Here is a 15899-nt window from a genome sequence, read left to right as displayed (position 1 = left end):
GGGGGAATGTGGATCATTCGAGATCAACTGCAAACTGAGGACACTGACAGTGAAGGCTCCCAGGTGGAAAAAAATCGTCTCATTCTTTTAGATGTTCACTAATGATGGGTTTATTTGACATGCTTTGTGGTTGTTCACATTGAAGAAACTGGGGACTATAAATTTTGTTGGTGTCTTCTTAAAGAGTAGCTTACACACTTTTTTTATATTTGGGAGCACAGAACGCTAATTCTGATAATGCAGCATTTCCCTCGGTTCTATTAACCCAAGCCTTTACATGCACCCAAAATGTCACACAGTGGGTCAGCTAGAGAAGAATGACAGATTCTTAAATAGGGAAGTGGAGGAGGTAGAAGTGCTAGAAATTATGAAACAGCATAAACCACATGTGACAAGACAACATTGCAGGAGAAAATGTCAATTAACTGTGCATGCCATCCAACTCTACACTAGTACCTTGTAGCAGGAGTGAACAAATGAAGAATTAACATAGGCACTTTAACTTAAATTTTCTAGCAGAAAAATAAAATTTTGTATTTTATATGTAATACATTATATAGTTACATTTTTGTGTCTATTTGTCAATTTGATATTACATGAAATAGGGGCTCTAGTAATCAGATTAGGGGATATCAGCAGCAGTGAAGACACTTTAGGTTATGAAGTCTATCCTTTTCCATAAGATGCAGATGAGAAATGCATTAAAATGTGTACCAAAGAACAGAAACATAACTTTTACTTTATTTATAAAGAGGGTGTGTTTCAATCTCTTGAGGCAACTGACTTGGTGTAAAACCATTGGCTACATAACCATTGGCTGTCACTGATTTTCTTTCGATTTCTAGACTATAATTATTGTTGGTTTGCAAAGAGAAGTTATTAAGACGACTTAGAAAATGGATAGATGCCTATTCTGCAAAACCATAATGCTCAGTAAGGTTTAGAGATGACTTTTATCCAGCAGTGGATTTAAAATTGCTGACTGTAATGAAGGTGATTATGACCTGAGAAGCTGTAAAATATTAATTTGCTCACTGGGTTTTCAGTAATTAATTTTGGTTTCTGAAGTTTGGACACATTCAAAATTTTTGGAGTAGTTTACAGCCAGCCGCTGTAGTCGAGCGATTCTAGGCGCTTCAGTCCGGAACTACGCGACCGCTGCGGTCGCACGTTCGACTCCTGCCTCAGGCATGGATGTGTCATATCTTTAGGTTAGATAGGTTTTAGTAGCTCTAAGTTCTAGGGGACTGATGGCCTCAGATGTTAAGTCCCATAGTGCTCAGCGCCATTAATTTACAGACCTGATCCAAGTTTTTGTTGCTATGAAGTTTTCATTCAGAATGGTATCCACTCTGCACAACCTACCAGGTGTACCGGTATGAAATGAGTGTTAAGATACAAATGTGTTGATGGGGAACATTTGTTGTGAATGAGCCTTAATTTTCTTTTGTTTGGTTGATATGACATCTGTGGAAGATATTTAGTATACATCAAGTCATGGAACAATCATCATATGTTTTCATCATGTTACAGTCTAATTTGGTACCAGAAAGGGATGAATTGTGGAAAGCATTAATTTTTTGTTTTCATTTGAAAAAAAAAAAAGTGCTGCAGAGTCGCATCGAATGCTTGTCGAGGCATATGGTGATAATGCTCTATCAGAAGCAACATGCAAAAGATGGTTTCAATGGTTCAGAAATAATGATTTTGATGTAAGAAATGAAGAACGTGGAAGACCACCAAAAAGTTCGAAGATGCCGAATTCCAAGGAATATTGGATGAAAATGATACTTTGAGTCAGAAGCAAATGGCAGCAACGCTAAATGTTGCAAAACAAACAATTTCAGACTGTTTGAAATCAATGGGAAAGATCCAAAAGTGTGGAAAACGAAAGACAGATGGGAAACAGAAAAAACATTTTTAAAATTTTGCTTCAAAGACATGAAAGAAAATCAATTTTGCATCCAATTGTTACTGGTGATGAAGAACGGATTTATTTTAAGAATCATAAATGGGAAAAATCATGGGTTAACCCAGGACAATCATAAACATGGACTGCAAAACCAGATCGATTCGGCAAGAAGACAATGCTCTGTGTTTGGTGGGATCAGAAAGGTGTGGTGTAACACTAGTTTCTACAACCCGGTGAAACTGAATACTAATTACAGACAACAAATGATCAATTTGAACTAGACATTCATCGAAAAAAGATCAGAATGGGCCAGAAGACATGGAAAAGTAATTTTTTTACATGACAATGCACCTGCACACAAAGCAAAACTGGTTCAGGATACAATCAAAACACTTGTTTGGGTGCTGCTACCCCACCCGCCGTACTCACCAGACTTGGCCCCTTCTGACTACCATTTCATTCCATCAATGGGACACGCATTGACTGAGGAACACTTCAGTTACTACGAAGAAGTTGAAAATTGGGTGTCTGATTGGTATGCTTCGAAAGTCGAACATTTCTATTGGCGTGGTGTCCACAAATTGCCAGAAATGTATAGAAAGCAGTGGTCAGTACTTTGAATAAAATGTTTTTACTTTTCAATCCAAAATTAGTATTTTCACAAAAAAACGCTCATTTCATACCGGTGCACCTGGTATGAATGAATGCCCAAGTGATCATCTTGCCATCTGTAAACGTGGACGTGTGGCTTTCACACGAAAAGAAATTGCAATAGCTACTAATCAATTGATACTGAATATCTGATCACGATGTAATAAATGGAATCGTCTGTCTTTGTTCAAACATACACTGTGGAGGCCCTGCCAGTGAAACATTCACAACTCAACGTGTTAATACATCAGTGGTGAGGCCTTCCCCACCCACTGTGATTTCCTGTAAATGTCCACCAATATTCTCAATGTTTGTGTGTGTCACACACTGTTACTGTAATGTTTTCCAGAAAAACACATCTTTGAAAGATAAAGTGTCTTGCTTGGTGCAACAAGCACATTATATAGAATAATGATAGTCTGATGGGCCACAATTGTTACTTATATATTGTTTCCAAAGGTGCTTATGGTTCAGTGTGTGTGTTTACACCCACGTATTGTCTACGCATGATCCCAACTATAAAGTTTGGGAGTAAGATGACAGCGAGGTTGCTACACCACAATAGTAATGTTATCTCTCAACCATAATGTAATGCCAGCCCACTACTAAACAGTAGTCTTGTGGTATGTAGCGGACACCTTGGCTTGGAGAGTGTTTGCAACTATGGTTGCATGAGGTACCGAAGAGATTGGGCTTGAACTACCTCACTTACAACACTGCAAACCTCAGTAAGCAATTTTGCAGTATCTGTTGCCAAATGCTTTGGGTTGCTCATTGTTTTCGATTTTGAAATGGGTGAGGGAACTAATCCTGGTCTGTCACTGAGTTCAAGTACAACTCTCACCACAACTAAAGGAATTGCTGATTTCTGAATTTGTGTGTCATGTCTTTCACAAAATATGGGTTAGCCTGGCAGCTTTGTCAGAGTATGGCAGGGCTTGTTGCCTCGCACCACTCCTTTTTGCCTCAGGTAGTGAGTATTGTATGTTTCCGTTTGCAGGCAACTGCTATGTATATACTAAATACTACAAAGTCAATGTTTCGCTGCCCACACAGTGGATACACCAATTCTGAAATGTATGTTATCATTGCAATTCATCTCATACAATTAGTAAGTTAAATGTAATTTATAAAAGATTGTCAGTGAAAAAACATGCTACATAAATATAAATTCTAATAGAAAGTTTTTAAAATTGTGTGTGTAAAGCGTAACAACTCCACACTTTAATGGGATATGATGTAAATTCAATGAGAACCACACAATGCAGCATCATGAAGATGACCATTGTCAAAACAGGGAGATTTTTTGTATGTTCTTTTATGATCTGCAAGTTTATTTCATTAATAAATGAAATACAGTAATTACGAAAATGAAAACTCGTATATTTACCCTAAAAGCAAATTTATGCAAATAACACAACCGATCAGAGCTCATAAATGGCTACAAAAACTAAAGGAAGACTGAATTCTTACATATCCAGATGAACAAATCTGGTACATTTTCATATTTAATAATTATCTGAGTAAAGTGTATGTGTGTTTTATTTGTTTCTACTGCAAAGAAATATTTCCTGTTCACTTGTCTGTCTGAAAATGGGACCTCGAAACAACCATTATCAAAAATAAGTAATAATTTTCATCAAGAGTAAGACAAAATGAAAGGTTTAGTAAATATTTGTCCAAAAATATTGGCTATATAATTAACTGCAAAATGGCTTTTCTATAGTTATTAATAAGACATAATTATATGTCAAGACCTACTATTAGATAATTTTAGCTATTACACAAGTATAACAACCAATGATTAAAGACTCGTAAATGAAATGAGACAATATAAACACTACATGACAAATTATGCTGTTAAGGAATTGTTAGCAAAAATATAACATGACTGATGCGTTCAAACAAGAGAACTAATTCTCTTTGTTCACGAGACACTTTAGCCTCAGGAAATAAGCTGTTTGCAACAAATGAGCTAATGAACTTCAGTGTCAGGATAACTTCCTGTGATTTTGCTTGTCTGGTACCCAGTATAAAATAATATTGCAGTACACCAGGATTATGACTGCAGTCGTGCATAAAGATACCAAGAAAATTCAAAATGCAACCAGCACCTAGGATAGTGTCAGTTTGCTATTGTTGTTGCTATTTCCTTTCCTTTGCTGTTTCTTGTTGCTTCTTATTGAGATTCTGCTGTTGTGCGAAGGTGTCATCTTCTTCTTGTTCCACATTTTTATGTGTAACTGGCAACACCATAGGGGCATGAAGTGAAATTGAACAATACAGTGTGATGGAGGATGACGATCCAAGTGCAGCAGGATCAACAGTGAGGCAGTGTTTGCGAGCCCACAGCAAAGATAAGGGTTCATGGTATCCTCTAATTCTGCCCCTCCACGATCGAGGTTTGCCATCACTGGCCACAACTTCTAAGGCTCCTCTGGCTACACCTGCGCGGCCAGATGGAATTGACTGTTGAGAAAGAAAATTAAAATGTTATTTAATTCATTCCTGTATAATGTGACATAGATACCAGAGATACAGCTGTAGACTACGTTAACAACTACATATCTTGACGATGTAAATAAAACAGAAAGAAACTTCCACATGGGAAAAATATATTAAAAACAAAGATTCCAAGACTTACCAAGCGGGAAAGCGCCGGCAGACAGGCACATGAACAAAACACACACACAGAATTACGAGCTTTCGCAACTGGCAGTTGCTTCGTCAGGAAAGAGTGAGGGAGAGGGAAAAAAGAGAAAGGATGTGGGTTTTAAGGGAGAGGGTAAGGAGTCATTCCAATCCCGGGAGCGGAAAGACTTCCCTTAGGGGAAAAAAAGGACAGGTGTACACTCGCACACACACACACACACACACACACACACACACACACATGTGCGGATGGATATGTGTGTGTGTGTGTGTGTGTGTGTGTGTGTGTGTGTGTGTGTGTGTGTGTGTGCGAGTGTACACCTGTCCTTTTTTTCCCCTAAGGGAAGTCTTTCCGCTCCCGGGATTGGAATGACTCCTTACCCTCTCCCTTAAAACCCACATCCTTTCTTTTTTCCCTCTCCCTCACTCTTTCCTGACGAAGCAACTGCCAGTTGCGAAAGCTCGTAATTCTGTGTGTGTGTTTGTGTGTTTTGTTCATGTGCCTGTCTGCCGGCACTTTCCCGCTTGGTAAGTCTTGGAATCTTTGTTTTCAACTACATATCTTAAGTGATAATAACTAATTTTGTTTAGAAAAGTGTTGATGCACTAGTTTAGTTCCTCTCATAGTTTGCAGCACTATACACCTGCTGTCACACCTCACTTTTCACAAAAAAAAAAAAAAAAAAAGTAAAAGCCTGATGTTCTTGAGCTGCAGTTCGCCTCACAATCTTCCCTGGATTATTGAGATAGAATTGTCATGTCTTTTAGCTATTCTGGTATATTCGGAGAGACTTATGTTTTCTAGGCACTTTTATTCATAAATAAAACTAAATCAAAATGAAATAAGTAGGCACCCAAATCTCAAAACAAACTTAATAAATCTGTTTTTCCTAGCGAAGATATAAATATAATCTGTCAAAACAACAAAAGTGATGTTTTAAGTTTTTAATACATAAAGAAAAATTAGTATATCATAGCCAAATAAATTCACTATTAGTTTGTATTTGTAAAAGTAAGACTGCAGCACTTAATTCTGCCTCTGGTATACAATTCCGAAATACTTCTGTTACTGAGTTGGAAAGACTAACAGCAGTATCTATTAGACCTTTGGGGTACTACAATGGGGATGGAGCACCTCCATGCATACACCAATGCTGTGACCATCTCATGAGATCTACTGCCACCTCTGTATTGTTAGTTGTAAATTGAGGAGTTCACAGCTTGGGGAACCATAATGTTGTCTGTGCCTCTGGGTAGGATTACCCACGAACATGAGCACATTGAGGACATAGAGTGGTAAAAAAGTGAATGAAGGGTAGCAGGTTAAAGGACAGATGGAGGGAAAAGTGCAAAGGCAAGTGCCTCGGTAAAAACAGTGTTAGCGGTAGTCGAGATGAGTAGTATAAGCAGTCGTGAATTGCTTGATATCTGTAACATATCATGCAAGTGTAGGCTACGTTAGTTGTGGGTCTCATGCAGCTTGATACTGTGTTATAGCCATCTGCTTTTCATAAAGAGGTCAGTCCAAATGCGTGCAGCAGCACGGTGAACTTGTGTGTGTCAAATTATGACCAAGTGCTAGGTTTCGTATCCTAAAGCCTTGAGCAACAGTGTCACCTAGTGACAACACTCATCCTGTGTTGCCTAGGGTGACAGATTGAGGTCTGTCAGCTGGATGTATCCTGTGTAGCAAATGAAGTAGCCAAAGCCTCAGAGCATTTCCTTCGACTACTTGATTCTTTAGTTGATGTCTACTCCTGATGAATAGAAGATGTCCTGGTTTGTTCGGCAGTAGCTCCTTTAGTACTTCCACAGTGAGGCCTGCCTGTTGCTATCTCCCTCCCACTCCATCAGTGGGGCAGCAATGGAAACCTGTTTCTCTGTTGTGTGGGCTGGGATTTTGTGTGTGAGCTGTGAGTGCAATTTTCGCTGTTGATGGGACACTCCCACCATTTCAGCAGCCAGGGCTGCCATTGTGGCCTAGTTCTGACCATTGAAAGTTGGGTAGTTGCACCTGTTAGCAACATATGGGCTACCAGAGGAAGCACATATTGCAGTCTCTTATCTTCCACTGTCACACATGTCCGCCTGAACATTTTATGTAATGCAGGGCTTTAACAGTAATGCTTAGTTATGTGGCCTTCTTCCTGGCACTTTAAGCACTGCTACTATTGCTCCAGGCATGGAGGGAATGCATCTGCTTTCATCAGGAAGCCTATTAGCTTCTACAGTGCAAAAATTTACGTGCCATGTGCTTGGGCTTCCTACTGTTTGTCCGGTAATGCCCACATCCCCAAAACAAGCACGCAACAGCCCTTCCTTCACTGCTGCCTCGTCACAGGTCCAAGGTCACCCATAGATGAGTGCCTTGGTAGACTGCTTGCACTGTCTTGGTAATGTTTTTTTCTTCTTTTGATTCTCCACTATCTGGGTGCCCAGAGTGCACTGTGGTTAGCCTTGTTTGCCACTTGCAGTTCAATTGCAGCATTAGAGTCAATGGACTTGATGCTGGCTTTGTCCATGATGTCCCTCTGCATTTAATATACAGAGGAGGGATGGGTGTGTGATCATCTTCTGTCATCCATCGCTAAGCAGACTATGGGTTGCATGACCAAAGGCCCCTTTGCTGCCATAGCTCTCTTCTCACCGCCTCATTGCCCATATTGTTGCACGAGAAACATGAAAAAATTTGCTTTGTGTCATAAGACTGACACTGCAATTCTGCTTACATCTCACCACAGCACACGTATGCTGTCTCAGCTCTTTCTCAGCCTCAGCAGCAGCAATGCGCTCGCTGTACTACATTGTGATAATTAAACATGTGAAGTACTAAGCTCAGCAGATAAGTTTAGATACACTAGTATGTGAGATCCAATTTTACGAAATATTGCATATATTTTCATTGCCCTGAGCTACACTCAAGTTACCTGCAAAAATACCCATGACAATTTGTCTAGTACCTTTGAAAATTAGCATGTTCAGACAGACAAAATAGTTTTAAAAACTTTAAACAACAATATCATTTTTTCCGTGATCTGAATTTGATGCAATAAGGCAAAAGAAAGTTGTCTAATAGTTTTGGAGATTAGCATGCTGAAATGGACATATGCCCAGCATTACAATTTTGGTGTTATTATAGATCTAATGAATTCTGCAGAACAAAAGTTACATACGGTATGCTTTGATGATTACTGGCACTGAACACTGATTCCTACTTCGTCTGTGACAATCTGCAACCTCAGACTCCAAATTTAGAGTAAATTTATGAAACATACAGCTAATAAAATTTCCTTTGGAAGGCTACAAACTTCATGTCTGAAATGCCTTGTTAACTTTCACATCAGTATAGAAAAATCTACTGCAAGTGGTGTGCAGCAAAGAAAATTCCATGTAGAACTCTTTTCTTTCTGTTGTGGCTGCATACAATTTTGCTCATCTGAACAGATTTTTCTACTTGCCAAAAGTATAATTCATCAGCAAAGTACTTGGAAGTAAGTACAAAATTGCAACCTTTTTGGATAGGCACTTGGATGCGTTTTATTCTCTCCTTGCAACACCAGGCCTACTGCTTACTTTTGCTGAATATTTTTTTAAATATTTTGAAACTTCATTATCTCCGAAGATTATTCCTTAACTCAATGGCAAGTTCATGGTAACAAAAGAAGTAGCAGTTTTTGTCTACCCATTAACACAATAAAAGATGCATAGCGTGTGGGTTTACCAATCTGCTGACTAAGATGTTAAATGTCAGAAATAGAACTTTGCCGTTTTATTGCATTGTGTGTATTAATTGTTTCTCTCTGGTACCTGAAAGTGTTATTAGTTTCAAATTTTACAGTATTAGTTAGGTGAAATACAGGAATAAAAGTGGTAAGTTTATTACAAAACAAATATCGTGATGAAAGATATTACTGTATGTGTGAAAAATACACAAATACTCTAAACTGTAGTTTTTTTAACAGCGTGTAGAAGAATGTATCTATGAAACAGTAATTTGAGTAAAAGTCATCACAGTTAACAGATTTCACACCAGTGAAATTTCACATTACATTATACAACTCAATAATAATTTTTAGTGAGGCCATAATTAAATTTTCAAATGAGCTGGAAGTACTTACTCTTAATTTGACATCAACTGTAAACTGCCTTACCTGAATTTTACAAGATAATCACACCTTATACAGTCAGTATTTGGTATTTAGTTGAAACAACAACCTTTAAATTTTTATTATTTCTAATGTAGCTGATATTTAATGAATTATTCTCAGTACTGTGAGAACCTCATTTTTTAATGTACAGCATGAATTGCCACTTTCCGCGCCATATAGATATCTTGTGCAAATCATTTTGTACTTCACAACAATCTTTTGATGACTTTATTCATTACATTGTAAATGACATCATCTGCAAACAATCAAAGAGAGCTGGTTACATAATCACCCAAACAGTAAAGGGCCTATAACACTTTCTGGTGTGAAGCTAGATATCACTTCCATTTTACTCAATGACTTTCCATCGGTTATTACAAACAGTGACCTCTTTCACAGGGACTCATGAATCCAGTCGCACAACTGAGAGAATACCCCATACACACACTATCTGATTAGACAGCCACTTGTGAGGACCAATGTCAAAAACTTTCTGGAAATCTAGAAATATGTAATCAACTTGAGAGCCCTTGTCAGTCATACTCATTACTTCATGGGAACGAGGGCCCGTTGCATACAGAAAGACCGATATTTTCTAGATCTGTGCTGGCTATGTGTCTGATTTCTTTTAGGTATTTCATAACTGTCAAACACAGTATGTGTTCCAAAATCTTACAGCATTGCTAAGTATGTAGCTATTGCACAGTGCACACCGATAGGAACCTCACTGGTATACAATCGGGACAAGAAGACTAGCCTTTATTAAATGGCTTGAATTGCTTGACTACACAAAGAGTATTTACTTTTAAGTTACTTATGGTGGCAGCTGCTTTTGATTTGAATTCTGAAATATTTAATGCATCTTCTTTGGTGAAGAAAGTTCAGAAAATGAAGTTCAGTCACTCTGCTGTAGTGGCCTGTCATCAGCAACAGTACCATTGCTACAGCACAGTGAATTTAATGATTGTGCTGTTGGTGTTCATTACATATGATTAAAATCTCTCATAATGTTCTACCAAATTTCAAGACAGAGTGTCATTGTGTAAGCTATTAAAAGCATCTCACACTTAAGTCCAAGCTGATTTTGGAGTTTAATGTAAAACAACATAAATCTTCAAAAGTTTTCTTTCTATTAAATCTGGCGTGTTATTTCATTGCATCTACAAAAGTGCCCTGAACTGTTTTGTGGATGATGGGGGACCTGTTCAGTTTCTCTTAATTTACTGGATATGAACCTCTCAACTGCCATCAGTACTACTACTTTGAATTTAAGTCACGTCTACTCAACACTTATGTAGTTAATTCGGGACGGATAAAGACTCTCTCTTGTCAAGCTATTACGAAAATTCTTATCCTTTTTTAATAGTTATATTTTGCATTAATTTCAGATAGATTTGGATGTTATAACATTCAGTCTGTATGGAACCACCTTGGGGGCATGTGGGGTGGCAGGTTATATTAAGAAGAAGAGTTGGTTGTATAGTAGTTGTATATTACGCTGTCTTTCTCACACAAGGCTGGCAACTAATTTTGTGGTCAGCCAGAATGTGATGGAGAACATACTGACCTTAGTTTCCAGTCTGCATAGCCACATTCTGGTCCAACCCACTGAAAGAAATGTTTCTATGTTCCTTCTACTTAGTGGGATCAGGACTATGATTATAAATGAAAGTACAAAGTTCTATTCAAACATATATTGAGTTAAGTATCTCTCACACAACACTTTGAAAGTCACAAACTTCAACTGACAGCAAATCTTCCTATTCTTGACAGCACAACTAGCAGTTCATAGGTGACTTCGGTATGTTCCTACCAAATTGTCTTACGCCTTGACTAATAATACTCAAATGAATGTTCCACTGTAACAGTAAGAGAGAAGGAAAGTTTCTACTCATCATATAGCGGATATGCTGAGCCCCGATAGGCACGATAAAAAGATTCATACAAACATAGTTTTTGGACATTAAGGCCTTTGTCAGCAGAACACACACACACACACACACACACACACACACACACACACACACACGTAAACGCATCTTGCACAAACATCTGCAGTCTCAAGTGAAGTTGTTGCAGTTTAGACGGAGGGTAGGAGAGAAGGTGCGGAGGGGGGAGAGGTAAGTAGCGGAAAGAAGAGAAATAAAAATAAAAGACATTAAAAGACTGGTGTGGCGGTGAAATGATAGTTGTTTGTGCTGGAATGGGGGCAGGGAGGAGACTGGATGGGTGAGGACAGCGACTAACAAACGTTTAGGCCAGGAGGGTTACGGGAATGTAGGATGTATTGTAGGGAAAGTTCCCACCTGTGTAAATCAGAAAAGCTGGTGTTGGTGGGAAGGATCCATATGGCACAGGCTGTGAAGCAGTCATTAAGATGAGGGGTCTCATGTTAGCCAGCATGTTCAGCTACAGGGTGGTCCACTTGTTTTTTGGCCACAGTTTATCAGTGGCCGTTCATGTGGACAGACAGCTTGTTGGTTGTCATGCCAACATAGAATGCAGCACAGTGGTTGCAGCTTAGCTTGTAGATCACATGACTGGTTTCACAGGTAGCTCTGCCTTTGATGTGATAGGTAATGTTAGTGACTGGACTGGAGTAGGTGGTGGTAGGAGGATGATGGGACAGGTCTTGCATTTAGGTTTGTTACAGGGGTATAAGCCACGAGGTAAGGGATTGGGAGCAGGGGTTGTGTAAGGATGGATGGGTATACGGTGTAAGCTTGGTGGACAGTGGAATACCATAGTAGGAGGGATTGGAAGTACAATGGGTAGGACATTTCTCATTTCAGGGCACGACAAGAGGTAGTCGAAACCCTGGCGGAAAATGTAATTCAGTTGCTCCAGTACCGGATGGTACTGAGTTATGAGGGGAATACTCCTCTGTGGCCAGACTGTGGGACTTTGGGAGGTGGTAGGAGACTGGAAAGATAAGGCATGGGAGATTTGTTTTTGTACAAGGATGGGAGGATAATTACGGTCAGTGAAGGCTAAAGTGAGACCCTGGGTATATTTAGAGAGGGACTGCTTATCACTGCAGATGTGACAACCACAGGTGGCTAAGCTGTACAGAAGGGACTTCTTGGTACGAAATGGGTGGCAGCTGTTGAAGTGGAGATATTACTGGTGGTTAGTAGGTTTGATATGGATGGAGGTACTGATGTAGCAATCTCCGAGGTGGAGGTCAACATCTAGGAAGGTAGCTTGTTGGGTTGAGTAGGACCAGGTGAAGCAAATGGGGGAGAAGTAGTTGAGGTTCTGGAGGAATGTGAATAAGGTGTCCTCACCTTTAATCCAGATAGCAAAGATGTCATCAATGAATCTGAACCACGTGAGGGGTTTAGGATTCTGGGGTTTTAGGAAGGATTCCTCTAGATGGCCCATGAATAGGTTAGCATAGGATGGTGTCATGCGGGTGCCCAAAGCTGTACCGTAGATTTGTTTGTAGGTAATGCCTTCAAAGGAGAAGTAATTCTGGGTGAGGATATAGTTGGTCATGGAGAGTAGGAAGGAGGATGTTGGTTTGGAATCCATAGAGCATCTGGAAAGGTAGTGTTCGATAACAGTAAGGCCATGGGCATTAGAAATCTTAGTGTTCAGGGAGGAGGCATCAATAGTGACGAGCAGGGCACCGTGTGGTAAAGAGAGAGGAACTGTGGAGAGTCGGTTGAGGAAATGGTTGGTATCTATTATATAGGAGGATAGGTTCCGGGTTATAGGTTGAAGGTGTTGGTCTACAAGAGCAGAGATTTTCTCAATGGGGGCACGGTTAGCAGCCACAATGGGGCGTCCTGGGTGATTAAGTTTGTGGACTTATGAAGCATGTAGAAGGTGGGAGTGAGGGGAGTGGTAGGGGTAAGTAGAGAGATGGACTCTGGGGAGAGGTTCTGAGATGGGCCTAAGGATTTGAGAAGTGACTGGAGATCCTGCTGGATTGCTGAAATGGGATCACTGTGGCATGGCTTTTAGGTGAAGTATCTGACAGCTGACGGGGCCTTTTTATGCAGGTAGGATTGTAAGATATCCATACTTACACAACCCCTGCTCCCAATCCCTTACCTCCTGGCTCATAGCCCTGTAATAGGCATAGATGCAAGACCTGTCCCATACATCCTCCTACCACCACCTACTCTAGTCCAGTCACTAGTTACCTATCACATCAAAGGCAGGGCTACCTGTGAAACCAGTCATGTGATCTACAAGCTAATCTGCAACCACTGTGCTGCATTTTATGTTGGCATGACAACCAACAAGCCGTCTGTCCACATGAACAGCCACCAACAAACTGTGGCCAAAAAGCAAGTGGACCATCCTGTAACTGAATACGCTGCCAAACATGACACCCCTCATCACAATCACTGTTTCACAGCCTGTGCCAGATGGATCCTTCCCACCAACACCAGCTTTTCTGAATTGCACAGGTGGGAATTTTCCCTACAATACATCCTACATTCCCGTAACCCTCCTGGCCTCAACTTTCATTAATCACAGTCCTCAACCATCCAGCACCCACCCTGTTACCATTCCAGCACACACTGCCGTCATTTCACCGCCACACTCAGTCTTTTAATGTCTTTTATTTTTATTTCTCTCCTTTCTGCTACTTAGACCCTCCCCCTTCTGCACCTTCTCTCCTACCCTCCGTCTAAACTGCAACACTTCACTGTCCGTCACTCCCACCATACTATCCCTCCCCGCCCCAGCCTCCTCCTTACCCCCAGATGGCACACTAACAGTTTCTTTGGATAATTCTAAGTGATCCAGAACAGTGTACAGTCCTTGCGAGTCCACTACTAGTTATTACCACAAATACGAGATTTGTCACATTCTATTTCTGACGTCATCCGAGGCAGAGTGCGATCCGACGATTAACAGACGTGGATCTTACAGTAGCTGAGTGTGAAGTGAACCTCTCCTGCCTCACGAGCTGTATTTATATATGTGCCGCAATATATGGCTAAGAGAACATCTGTTGTCTACTGCCTTAAGACATGGCAGCAGCCTCAGAATGACTGCTTCCTCATACACATAATCTTTAATAACATAGTTATGAATTAATGTAGAACCTTCTTAATTTTTACACATATTTAGGTAAGTTGTTTGAAAGCACAGATAAAGTTTCAGCTTGTTTGAATAAAAATTTTGCCTTCTAGTGTTTTTATAGTGGACCTAATGGTAGATTGCAACCTCTGAACCATACCTTTACTAGAACCTGTATTAGCTGTTATTAATAGAAAAACTATAAAATTTAGTATAGCTCTATTATTTAGGAGGTTTTAACATGTGCTGTATCCGAAATTCTTTACCATTAAAATTACTGGTACTTCATCTACTACAAATGGGTATATTTTAGTTATAAATTTGGTTTTCATTTAATTACTCAAAAACTACAAGAGATAGCTTAATGTGGTCTCTTAGTAATTATTTTTAGGGTGAACTGAAGCATAAAACAAATTTTTATGTTTCAAAGTCCAGTTTTTAGCACCTTCCATTTTTTAAAAAAATATGGATTCCGGTTGTAATTGTCGTTCTTTAGCTTTGAAATTTTCACTTATTTATGAGCTCCATGGGCACTTTCTGACCAAATTCTGGCTTTCTAGGTTTATTATTTAGCACCACTTTATTCATAAAACTGCATTTTTGCAGAAACTATCAAGTCCAGGTACATTGAGACTTAATATTTGAAACGTTATTACATTAAGGGGAAATGGAAGGCAAGTGGTGTTGTTGTTGTTGTTGTTGTTGTTGTTGTTGTCGTCGTCTTCAGTCCTGAGAGTGGTTTGATGCAGCTCTCTATGTTACTCTATCCTGTGCAAGCTTCTTCATCTCCCAGTACTTACTGCAACCTACATTCTTCTGAATCTGCTTAGTGTATTCATCTCTTGGTCTCCCTCTACGATTTTTACCCTCCATGCTGCCCTCCAATGCTAAATTTGTGATTCCTTGATGCCTCAGAACAGGTCTTACCAACCAGTCCCTTCTTCTTTTCAAGTTGCGCCACAAACTACTCTCCTTCTCAATTCTATTCAATACCTCCCCGTTAGTTACATTATCTACCCATCTAATCTTCAGCATTCTTCTGTAGTACGACATTTCGAAAGCTCCTGTTCTCTTCTTGTCCAAACTATTTACGTCCATGTTTCACTCCCATACATGGCTACGCTCCATAAAATACTTTCAGAAACGACTTCCTGACATTTAAATCTATACTCGATGTTAACAAATTTCTCTTCTTCAGAAATGCTTTCCTTGCCATTGCCAGTCTACATTTTATATCCTCTCTACTTCAACCATCATCAGTTATTTTGCTCCCCAAAAAGCAAAACTTCTTTACTACTTTAAGTGTCTCACTTCCTAATGTAATTCCCTCAGCATCACCCGATTTCATTCGACTACATTCCATTATCCTCTTTTTGCTTTTGTTGATGTTCATCTTATATCCTCCTTTCAAGACACTGGCCATTCCGTTCAACTGTTCTTCCAAGTCCTTTCCTGTCTCTGACAGTAGGCTTCAAACTGTTCGATTTTTAGATTTT

The 15899-nt window shown here is 39.6% G+C and overlaps 1 protein-coding gene across 2 annotated transcripts in view; it reads right to left on the bottom strand.

Moving 5' to 3' along the window:
- Positions 1-3668: 3668 nt before the first annotated feature.
- The window catches only part of LOC126273558 (uncharacterized), a 247682-nt gene continuing 235451 nt past the window's right edge, over positions 3669-15899 (bottom strand). The window contains exon 10 of one of the 2 annotated variants that reach the window (XM_049977043.1): positions 3669-5032. In XM_049977043.1, the coding sequence (XP_049833000.1) occupies positions 4709-5032 (324 nt within the window). In that variant the 3' untranslated portion in view covers positions 3669-4708. The remainder of the gene's footprint in view (positions 5033-15899) is intronic. The other variant, XM_049977044.1, reaches the window with a different exon arrangement.

The sequence above is a fragment of the Schistocerca gregaria genome, chromosome 1, assembly GCF_023897955.1.
Source record: "Schistocerca gregaria isolate iqSchGreg1 chromosome 1, iqSchGreg1.2, whole genome shotgun sequence".
NCBI lineage: Eukaryota > Metazoa > Arthropoda > Insecta > Orthoptera > Acrididae > Schistocerca > Schistocerca gregaria.
The sequence above is the reverse complement of the archived record's forward strand: the minus strand, read 5'-3'. Positions and strand labels throughout refer to the sequence as shown.